Source organism: Olea europaea, unplaced genomic scaffold, assembly GCF_002742605.1.
Source record: "Olea europaea var. sylvestris unplaced genomic scaffold, O_europaea_v1 scaffold1185, whole genome shotgun sequence".
Classification (NCBI taxonomy): domain Eukaryota; kingdom Viridiplantae; phylum Streptophyta; class Magnoliopsida; order Lamiales; family Oleaceae; genus Olea; species Olea europaea.
This window is the reverse complement of record NW_019229260.1, coordinates 139,064-150,854: the sequence shown is the minus strand read 5'-3', so window position 1 is coordinate 150,854 and position 11,791 is coordinate 139,064. Positions and strand designations below refer to the sequence as shown.

Below are 11,791 nucleotides of genomic sequence, written 5' to 3'. Positions count from 1 at the left end.
GCAGAGAGTTGGTTGCGGAAAAGTGTGTTTTCAGAGATCGACAGATTGAGAACAACCTGCAGATCTGGTATTCGATTTTTTTGATCTCATCTCACCAAAGCTATGACATGGAGATGGTTTTGGGTTATCTGGTGGTTGTAGATTGAGGTATAGTTGGTGATAATGGTAATGCAATGCAGGTGAAGGTGGTGTTTGTGGAATAAGCAACGGTGATGGTGGTGCATTGTCGGTGGTGAAGGTGATGGTACACTATAGGTTGTGGCGTTGGCAGTGATTGTGTAATGGTAAAGCCGACTATAGCAATGGAGTGGGAGTGGGAAAATGTGATCAATTTATTTCAGTGTTGTGACCAATAAGTTAGTCATATTTGACATGCAAAATTTTTGATTTGTGATCAATAAATAATGTGAGACATAAAAATTTATTCAGTTGTGACCAATAATTATTGATTTGGCAGTAATTTGTGAACAATTAATTTGATATTTTGTGATCACGAAACAAGTTGTAACTTATAAACTTTATTATTTATGACCAAGGAATAATATGTGACTATTAATTTAATAAATTTTTGATTTATAAAATTTGTGATTTGTGATCTATAAATAAATTGTGACCTATACGATTTTTATTTGTGACTGATGAATTTTTAACATATAAAATTTTTGAATTGTGGTCGACAAAAAATTATAACCAATTAATTCAATAATTTGTGACCAAATTATATGGAATTGTTACCTTAATTTATTTAATTAATAAAATATATTTTTAATCAATTATTTCATAAATAAATTTTAATATTATATTATTTTTGAAATTTTAAACTTTATTTTTTTAATTTTGAAATAAATCATAGTTAAACTCTTTGATATGAAATTTTCACATAATTTATTGAGGAAATTACACCGTTCCAAGGCTTTCAACTTTACTGTGCATAAATCATGGGCCCAACTTTTCTAATCAAATCTCCGGTATTAGGTTAATCAAAAAATATATCAATCCACCTTCGTCTCAATCCATCCTTCATCCTCTCTCTCCCTCCCGTCTTTCGCTCAGTCTCTCTCTCCCCCCTCCCGTCTCTCTAACCTCTCCATCACACGGTAGTCGCCGTTGCCATCGCCGTCGTCGGAGACCACAGCATCATAATGATGACCTCCTTCGAACACGTGAGCGTCGTTGCACAGTGGCTCGCAATGTCGACGTCGCTCAGATATTGCAAAGAGCGGTGATAATTGTTGTCATTCGAAATAGATTCGACGTACAATCGGACCTCAACATGGTCGCCAATTGGTTGTTGAAGTAAATTTAGGACCTCGACCTTCTACTACGTTCAATAGGTAGTGATTTTGGGTGTGGTAGTGATTTTGAGGTTTTGCTGATTGTATTTTCAGATCTTGGCCGTGGTTTTGTTGGTCATATTGGTAGTAGGATCTGATTGTTAATAGTTTTGGAGACATGTGGTTGTAATTTTGTTTGTGGTTGTGGTCGTGGTCGTGGAAGTGGTGGCTGTGCTTGTGGTAGGACGTCATGGTATATGAGTGTTTGTTCGTGGTTGTGGTGGTGTTTCTGGTTGGTGGTACTGTGGGTGCAGTGATGTTGGTGAGGTTGGGAGGTGGTATATTGTTGGGTGTGTTTGGAGGTGTTTTCTGACTGTCGTGGTGGTCCTGGTTGTTGCGATGGTTTTTAGTAATGGTTTTATTGTTGGTGTTGGTGGTGGTGTTGGGATCGGATGTTGGATGTCTGAGACCAACTGCTTGTTCATGTATGTGATTGTGACCGTAAACTGTGACATTAAAATTTGACCATTAGTCATTAAAAAGTAATCAGTAACCATCAAATTTGAAATATGTGACCTGTGACCTATATGTTTTTGAATTTGTGACCAATGATGTGAGCTATGACCTACAAAATTTTTGACTTGTGAGTAATGAAATAATTTGTGACTTGTAAATTTTTTACTTGTAACCTCAAAATAATCTGTAATCAATTAATTCGATGATATGTGACTAATAAGTAAATCTGTAATCAATAATTATGAATTTGTGATCATTAATCGTGTAACTGTGACTTTATTATATTTAATTAATAAATACTTTCAATTAATTATACAGAAATCTGATTTTTTAATTTTTAAACTTTTTACCTGATTTGTGAATTGATGTAAACAATACAACTCACATATGAATTTTTCCCTAATTTATTTTAAAATGATGAAATAGATTCTTCGTCGGCCCAAAGGTTGAAGCCCACTATCTTGACCCAATGAGTAGAGACTGCTGGACTATAACTAGTCTGATGTGTTCAGGATCGACCACTTGTGTAGTGACAAAAAAATTTCATTTGAAATTTCAATTTCGACTTTCAATTTTCAACCGGAAGAATCCACCATGGCTATGGAGGTGGAGGAAATCCAAACCGGCTTGGGATTTCCGCATTGGAACCCGATTCGTCGCCGGTTCTTTCCTGATGCTCCGTTCTTTGCAGCGGGCAACATTGAAAGAGAACTCCTCGCTAAACAGGTACATGTGTTTATGCCAAATCAAATGTTAAATTCTTATTATTTTAATTGTATGTATTAGTTGGTTTGAGGTTTTAATGACGTATTCTTATCAAGTTTTAACTTAGGCTCTGTTTGAGCCCTTTTTTTGTAAAAAAAAAAAAAAGATTTTCTATGGTTATTTTTTGGAGAATGTGGGGTTAAAAAGTATGAAAAATTTTGGGTTTACGTTGAAAACTATTTTATTGAGAGAATGTGTAGTTGAAAATGAGAGAGAAAAAATGAACTTTTAAAGAACGAGGCTCAAACAGGGGCTCAGGAGTTTTTGTTGGGAGATTAGGGTTGTGATCTTCTGAAGAAAGAAATAACACTTTTTCTACGATGCACTTTAGTCATGCCTGTAGTACAATTGTTAATTGTGATATAAGATGTTAAAACTAAAACTAAATTAGGCTAGTCCGCTTCATTTGCCATTTTAGGGGGATTAATAGCTGAAGGCTGTGCTTGGTGTTAATTGTTCTTCAAGTTGAGCAATTTGAGCGTTTGGAAAGATTAAAAAACAGCTACCAAAGGAAAGAAAAGAAATCAATTATATAGAAAGCAGAAAAAAAATATATAAGAAAAATATTATGGCTGCAAGAGTTGTAAGATCCAATACAGTGCTATCACATTTGTGAGGTCCTGCTGATCCTCCTAGCTGGTTTTGTGTGATTCACTTGGCAATCCCTGTCCCTGCAAATAAATTAGTAACAGAGACAGTTCCATCTAACATTACTCCAGCTTAAGCCCCCGTTTGGCCCCTATTAATTTTAATTTCATTACATTTCATTTTTCTCTTTCCTATTTTTAACCATACAATCTTTCATAAAATAATATTACACGTAAATCAAAAAAATTTCCTTCTTTTTCGATCACTCATTTTTTTAAAAAATACTATTCCACCCATTTTCATTTCCCCAAAATGGGGGCCAAACGGAGGCCAAGTGTGACTGAGGTAAAAGACAATTTCAAAGAATTTCAAAGAAAAATTTTCCATCATCTGGACCAAGAATTGGAGAAATTTCAGCTAGAGGAGGGATTTGCAAATTGGACTTTGCTTAATAACTGGATTGCTGCAGTAGGAAGAGTTGTGAGATGCTGCAATGCACATAGCACCGTAAGTGGAGTCCTCCAGTTGCTCTGCCAATCAAAGCTCCTAATGTAGAGAGATAAGACTTAGGTTGCAATTTTGAAGCCTAAAGGTGTAAAGTTAGTAACTATGTTCATATCAGTCCAAGAGTTTGGAATCTAGTAATTCGTAACCTCTAGATTGCTTGTGGAAGCTAGAGTTATGTATTTTTTTTCCAAGAAGGAAATTCATGAGGAATTGTATGTGGACAAGATTCTATTCCTTGATGTTTGCTAGGATTATTAAGATTTAAGGTAAAGTTAGAGGAAGCATGCTTAAACAATTAATGTTTCTAAGGTTCTTCTATAAAGGGAGAACATTTAGTATGAACAACTGAAAAGATGTGAAGATGAATTCAATACTTATGTTTATTTCAATAAGACACGTATAAATTTTCAAGAGTAAAAAACTTGGTGGCATTGGGAAGGTAATAAAATGAAGTGTATCAAGCTGTATTTGGTGAAGCTTTGGACTGAGATAAATGGTCATATTGCCAACTATGTTTATGTCATTCCAAGAGTTTAGAATCTAATCTTTTTAAGGAATTGTATATGTTGCTCAAAATTCTATTCCTTTATGTTTAATAGGATTATTAGGATCTAGGATAAAGTTGAGGAAGCATGCTTAACCAATTAAATTTTTCCAAGTTTCAGGTATAAAGGTAGAATATGGAGTATGGACAACCGAAAAGATGTGAAGTCAACCCTTAAGTTTATAGAACATCAATAAGACAGACATCAATCTTCAAGAGTAAAAACTTAATATCCATTTGGGAAAAGATAGGATAATAAAATTAGATGTATCAAGCTGCTATTCATGAAGATTTGGACTCAGATATGTCATTTTTATTGCCAATTTGACTTTTTCCTTTGTTTTATAATTGTATGCTAAACATGAAGTAGTGCTGTTCTTTCTGTCTCCTGTTCAAGTTTGGATATAAATGACGATCTTAACTCTTCCATTGCACTTTAAATTTTGTTCTTTTGATGTGACTTTCATCATTGGTGTGTTGATATACCATTGTCACTTCATTTTATTACCTTAAGATTTTTACTGGAACTGCTAAATTAGTTACTTTTGAAGATTTATAGCTCTCCTCTTCTTCTTCTTCTTCAAAGATTTATTGTCGCTTCATTTTATTAATTTTTTTTACCGGAACTGCTGCAGTTAGATACTTCTGAAGATTTATGGACTCCCTTCTGTTGTTCATAGATCTACAATGTGTCATGTTACAACCATCCCATTTCAAATGTACATATTTTCTCTTTGTACATAAGCAATGTCCATTCTTGTCCTATACAAGTCACACCAGACAATATCATCAGGAACTTGGAATACTGAAGTTGGTAATAGTACACAGTAACTGTCAACCAGTGAAGTCTTATGGTAAATGCAATATGTATGGCTTGTCCCATTGGTTGACAGATGGCTTTACTTGTGCTAGGTCAGATCAGTAGTGGCAGTACTCTTCTCAAATACCAAGCCTTTTATTGTCTAGTGATATGAAAGGGTGATGCAGCCTCAGTAGCAAGTGCTTGAAAACCCCTCTTAAGTGAATCAATTGTCTATAAATGACTTAAACCTCTCATTTCTCTTTTGACTGGATTTTGTAGAACAGTGTGAATTCTCTTTTGCGTGAACTATGCTTTATAGACAATGCTCCTTGGCCATGTGTTTTTAGTGAGTCGACTTGAACTCTTGCATTTTCTTTGACATTTTCCAGATGATGAGATCTTTCGGCCTTCTTGTTTTCCGTTACCTCTAGCATAATTAGGAAAACGAAATTCAGTGATCTTAAAACTTTGTGAAACAGGTTGCATTGGATTTGACGGAAGAAGAAAAACTGCATATTCGAAATATGGAAGATAGGGAAAGCAGGTAAATGTTTTGCTACTCTTTGATTTAGTGTAGATGAGTTTAAAACGTCAAATGCCCAAATGATATGAAGTTAGAAAGATGCTAGTAACAAGGAACAAAATTGGGTTCTTTTCGTCTGGGGAGGAGAAATTTGATACGATGGTTTTAAGCTTCGGCGGTGCCCATTTATTTCTGTAAATGATACTTTTATACTTTGTACAGAACTTTTATCTGTCATCACTCTTCAAGCAAGTTTGCATATTGGTCTTGGGCTTGTTCTGATTGCGTTATATTTTTATAGTTTATTAACAAACTGAGAAAGGCAAGGAATGTCATCTGACACTTGTATGTCTTGGTCAGTCTTGCAGTTTGAATGTCAGTATGTGATAGAAGAAGTTCAAACTGTGTGATGCGTCTGAATCGTGAGAGATTGGATGTTCAAAATTAACACTGTTTTCTTAGTTTCTTAAACTTGCTACATCAAATGCATTTTGTTTGCATTTAAACGTCAAAATTGCCATTTTATGTACAACAACTGATTAATATGTTCGGATTATTTATTTCATGAATTGAATTATGTTCATATATCTGATATTTTGTCTTTTTCTGCTTATCTATCTTGCATTTGCTGGTGATAGAAATGAACTTATTTTTTTATAATTATGTTCGGTAATGCACTATCATCAACTTCCTAAGGCTATTTTTGACAGGGAAGTGTTTTGTTCAATTGTTGGTTGTGGGGCACGTTTGAAATCTTTGGACGACTTTGAAGATCACTACCATGCACGGCATACTGCATCTTGTTCAGTCTGCTCAAGAGTGTACCCTACATCACACCTGCTCAGTATACATGTATCTGAAGCTCACGATTCTTTCTTTCAGGCAAAAGTTGCCCGTGGGTTTGCTATGGTAAATGTTCTTGTTGTTAGTGCTTTTCTCTTCAATCACTGGTTAGGTTCCTTGTCTTTTAGTGTCGGCTGTTAGTTCAGTTGTCTGGCAGTCTTTTACGTACTTCAGTGCTATAGGATAGTCTCTTTTATCTTGACAAGTTAGCCCTAGTGTCTCTCCCTGTGATTTTGCATGTATCTTGTTAAGTTGTCATTGTGTCAACTATGTCGTTTCATGTGTGCATGCATGCATATGGGGCACGTGCTAAAGTTGTTAATTTTCGGGGACTATATGTTCAAATTGATTAGCCCAAATAAAGCTGGATGGTGATACTTTGTGAAATCATAAGATTCTTATAAAGTTTGTAGACTGTGTACACGTCATTCTTGGGTGTGTTGGTGAAAATTCTTATTTAGTTTTGTGTTACAGTACGAATGCCTTGTTGAAGGCTGTGGTGTGAAGCTGAAGACTTACAAGAGCCGGCAGCAGCATCTGGTTGACAAGCATAAATTCCCATCTTCATTCGAGTTCTTCAAGAAGGCCCGACCCTCAAAGAAACACAGGCAAAAATTGCAGCGTAAACAAGCATCACACAAAACAGAAGAGGTTTCTACTGCAATGCAAGTCGAGGAAGAAACTCTTGATGGTATCATCTCTGCAGTCTCGAAACTAAGCACTTCAGATTCCCCTTCATCTATCAGCTTTGGCCATCGACACACTCATGGTTTTGCTTTTACTCCTCGAGCTGTTCAGCGAGAAAGAAGATCGGAGTTCTCAGCTTCTCAAACAAGGAGATAACCAAATGTTTTCACTGCAATTTCGACTCGCCTCTTTCTAGAGATCTGAGACGAACCAATTGTTAGAATAGCATGGATTTTTATCCCCCCCTCCACATCGTTATATCCTTAATCCGTATAAAATTTCTCTTGCCACCGTTGTCTATAGAACAAATTCTCTTTTGGGCAGTTACAATTGTGTTATCTCGTCAATATGGTATGGAAGTTTACTGACCTGTGATTGTCCTTTTTGTGACTCCGCGGTTGAGAAATTATTGAATATAGATTGTGAGTCTCGGAAAAAAAAAATTATGTCTGCCAAACGTATTCCCAATATTATTATGTCGCTCTCGGTTAAAATCATTATGGTTACGTGAATTCTTTTTTGTAACTTTTTCGATTTATAGTTAGGTCATACAAATCATCTAAATTTCTTAGTTACCATAACAATACCAGGCATGTTTCATTTTCAAATCTCTTTTCATCAATGCAGAAAAGCGTTCTAATTACTTAGAGAGTATTTGACACTCATTTTTGTGGAAAAATGAATTTTAGAATAGTAGATTGATGGAGAATGTGTAGATGAAGAGTTTTGGATTTACGTGTAATATTATTTTAATGAAGAATGTATGATTGAAAAGAAAAAAGAGAAAATACATTTTGAGAAAAATGGGAATCAAACGGGGCCTTAAGATCAAATCTATTTTCATTTAATTGTGCTATAAAGATTAAAGATCTATTTTCATGTTCATGAGGGGAAAAAAATCTGTTGCAGAATGTTTTTCTAGAATAACCAATATCAATTTTTTTGTGCTTGTTTGGTACAGATTTTAAATCAATTAAAATCTATTTTTTTGATCGTTATTTCATTATTCCAACCGTCATTTTTGAATTCTTCTCTCACGGATAAGACTTACTTTATCTCTAACGGTTAAAAAATCAATTATCAAAATTCGTACCAAACAAGCACTTTTATATTCTAGGTGCAAATGTTTTATTTTTAAGAGATCTAATTGATTGCTAAATACAAGGTCTAACATAGTACCGAATAAGACTTGATAATTGCATACATTAAAAAAAGTGCAAATAATGAGGTTCATGTTGAAGAACAGACGCTTGCATACATAAAACGTTTGGATTGTCGACGTTCGAAAAAATTGACTTAACTTTTGCATACGGTGTCCATTTTGGGTTCATAACTCCATTTCGGAAAGCTCATGACGATTCTGAATGAACTCACCGCTTTGCTATAATGTATGATGGATTTTGGCAGTTTGAATTCGTTTATTAAGTTAAAACAGCATTTAAAGTTTCTTGGTTTGTTATTTTCAGTATTTCTTATTTTCATTTTGTAGCCCAACCTATTAAGAGACTGCTAGCCCAGTAGATTATTTGTTCTTTTTGTATTTAATGATTGGAAAACACCTCCTAGGTTTTCTTTGATTGTTCGTGAAATAAGAAAAGTGTTGGTTTCATGAGTTCAATCCATTTGTGTTATTGTTATTGTGTGGTTGTAAATTCGATCTACATCAGAAAATATTACAATGCACTACACTTTTAATAAAAATTCATTTTTAACATTTTCACTTTTTTTTCACCAAATATACTCAATATATGTGGTATAAATGAAAATTGTAAAACATATTCAATTCCATATTTAATAATAGTAAAAGCTAAAATTATTCGAACAGACACGCCCCATAACTCACCCCCAATTGATACCCCCCCAGCAGTGCAACACTATGAATCCATGTAATTTATATGCATTTTATATTTTATTTCAAAAGATGGAATACATCGTCTTACAATTGTTCTTGTAAACAATATTGCATTAATTTTGAGTTAATTTGTAGCAATTCAATATATTAGCAAAATTTTGATGTTATACATTATAAGATAAATTGATGAAATCGATTGAAGTCAAATTTTTTCTTTTATGTACTCCTGTAGGCCCCATGATCCCATCGATGTTTGGCTATCATCTTTCTTGTATCATATGAAATTTTTTATAAAATAAATATTTTTACTAAATATAACTATTCAAAAAATAATTAATTTACCATACACAATTTCAATTCCAGACCTTGATTATCTCTTTCCCATCTCTCTCTCTCTAAACCACTTACCTCTATATTCTCTCCTCTGACCCTCTTTCTATCCTCTTGCAGGTGATGAAAGGTAGTACACGATGCGGGATCTTTGGAAAGGATTGGAACACTGTTGTTTTATGGTGCAGTGATTATGTGCGGTGCAGCTGAAGATGTCGCTAAACCTAAACAACGACGCGGTACAAATTGACTATGGATTAGGTGACGCCGCTGTGATCGATATTACACATAGCAAGGTGTCTGCCACTGCTCGTGTAGCACTGCAAATTGGGGGTCCTTTCATGTGTGAGATTTCGATGCTATTTTCGATGTGTGTAACATTTTGACGGGAACAGGTGGTGAAGTGGTAGTGATGGTGAGTAGTTTTTCAACATGATCGAGGACAAAGCAGAGAGTTGGTTGCGGAAAAGTGTGTTTTCAGAGATCGACAGATTGAGAACAACCTGCAGATCTGGTATTCGATTTTTTTGATCTCATCTCACCAAAGCTATGACATGGAGATGGTTTTGGGTTATCTGGTGGTTGTAGATTGAGGTATAGTTGGTGATAATGGTAATGCAATGCAGGTGAAGGTGGTGTTTGTGGAATAAGCAACGGTGATGGTGGTGCATTGTCGGTGGTGAAGGTGATGGTACACTATAGGTTGTGGCGTTGGCAGTGATTGTGTAATGGTAAAGCCGACTATAGCAATGGAGTGGGAGTGGGAAAATGTGATCAATTTATTTCAGTGTTGTGACCAATAAGTTAGTCATATTTGACATGCAAAATTTTTGATTTGTGATCAATAAATAATGTGAGACATAAAAATTTATTCAGTTGTGACCAATAATTATTGATTTGGCAGTAATTTGTGAACAATTAATTTGATATTTTGTGATCACGAAACAAGTTGTAACTTATAAACTTTATTATTTATGACCAAGGAATAATATGTGACTATTAATTTAATAAATTTTTGATTTATAAAATTTGTGATTTGTGATCTATAAATAAATTGTGACCTATACGATTTTTATTTGTGACTGATGAATTTTTAACATATAAAATTTTTGAATTGTGGTCGACAAAAAATTATAACCAATTAATTCAATAATTTGTGACCAAATTATATGGAATTGTTACCTTAATTTATTTAATTAATAAAATATATTTTTAATCAATTATTTCATAAATAAATTTTAATATTATATTATTTTTGAAATTTTAAACTTTATTTTTTTAATTTTGAAATAAATCATAGTTAAACTCTTTGATATGAAATTTTCACATAATTTATTGAGGAAATTACACCGTTCCAAGGCTTTCAACTTTACTGTGCATAAATCATGGGCCCAACTTTTCTAATCAAATCTTCGGTATTAGGTTAATCAAAAAATATATCAATCCACCTTCGTCTCAATCCATCCTTCATCCTCTCTCTCCCTCCCGTCTTTCGCTCAGTCTCTCTCTCCCCCCCTCCCGCCTCTCTAACCTCTCCATCACACGGCAGTCGCCGTTGCCATCGCCGTCGTCGGAGACCACAGCATCATAATGATGACCTCCTTCGAACATGTGAGCGTCGTTGCACAGTGGCTCGCAATGTCGACGTCGCTCAGATATTGCAAAGAGCGGTGATAATTGTCGTCATTCGAAATAGATTCGACGTACAATCGGACCTCAACATGGTCGCCAATTGGTTGTTAAAGTAAATTTAGGACCTCGACCTTCTACTACGTTCAATAGGTAGTGATTTTGGGTGTGGTAGTGATTTTGAGGTTTTGCTGATTGTATTTTCAGATCTTGGCCGTGGTTTTGTTGGTCATATTGGTAGTAGGATCTGATTGTTAATAGTTTTGGAGACATGTGGTTGTAATGTTGTTTGTGGTTGTGGTTGTGGTCGTGGTCGTGGAAGTGGTGGCTGTGCTTGTGGTAGGACGTCATGGTATATGAGTGTTTGTTCGTGGTTGTGGTGGTGTTTCTGGTTGGTGGTACTGTGGGTGCAGTGATGTTGGTGAGGTTGGGAGGTGGTATATTGTTGGGTGTGTTTGGAGGTGTTTTCTGACTGTCGTGGTGGTCCTGGTTGTTGCGATGGTTTTTAGTAATGGTTTTATTGTTGGTGTTGGGATCGGATATTGGATGTCTGAGACCAACTGCTTGTTCATGTATGTGATTGTGACCGTAAACTGTGACATTAAAATTGACCATTAGTCATTAAAAAGTAATCAGTAACCATCAAATTTGAAATATGTGACATGTGACCTATATGTTTTTGAATTTGTGACCAATGATGTAAGCTATGACCTACAAAATTTTTGACTTGTGAGTAATGAAATAATTTGTGACTTGTAAATTTTTTACTTGTAACCTCAAAATAATCTGTAATCAATTAATTCGATGATATGTGACTAATAAGTAAATCTGTAACCAATAATTATGAATTTGTGATCATTAATCGTGTAATTGTGACTTTATTATATTTAATTAATAAATACTTTCAATTAATTATACAGAAATCTGATTT

General features: G+C 34.7%; 1 protein-coding gene across 1 annotated transcript; it reads left to right on the top strand.

The window, feature by feature from the left end:
- Window positions 1–2,326: 2,326 nt before the first annotated feature.
- Window positions 2,327–7,417, top strand: LOC111373957 (zinc finger protein 511-like). The gene is made up of 4 exons (XM_022996561.1): window positions 2,327–2,516; window positions 5,476–5,540; window positions 6,230–6,428; window positions 6,837–7,417. The coding sequence occupies exons 1-4, from the start codon at window positions 2,385–2,387 to the stop codon at window positions 7,203–7,205; spliced, it is 765 nt and encodes a 254-aa protein (XP_022852329.1). The 5' UTR covers window positions 2,327–2,384; the 3' UTR covers window positions 7,206–7,417.
- Window positions 7,418–11,791: the final 4,374 nt, after the last annotated feature.

Bases quoted from the DNA above. Each gene is read 5' to 3' on its own strand.
- LOC111373957 (XM_022996561.1), top strand. From the start codon at position 2,385: ATGGCTATGGAGGTGGAGGAAATCCAAACCGGCTTGGGATTTCCGCAT. The intron at 5,541-6,229 runs GTAAATGTTTTG...TATTTTTGACAG, and splicing joins ATGGAAGATAGGGAAAGCAG to GGAAGTGTTTTGTTCAATTG. The intron at 6,429-6,836 runs GTAAATGTTCTT...TTTGTGTTACAG, and splicing joins TTGCCCGTGGGTTTGCTATG to TACGAATGCCTTGTTGAAGG.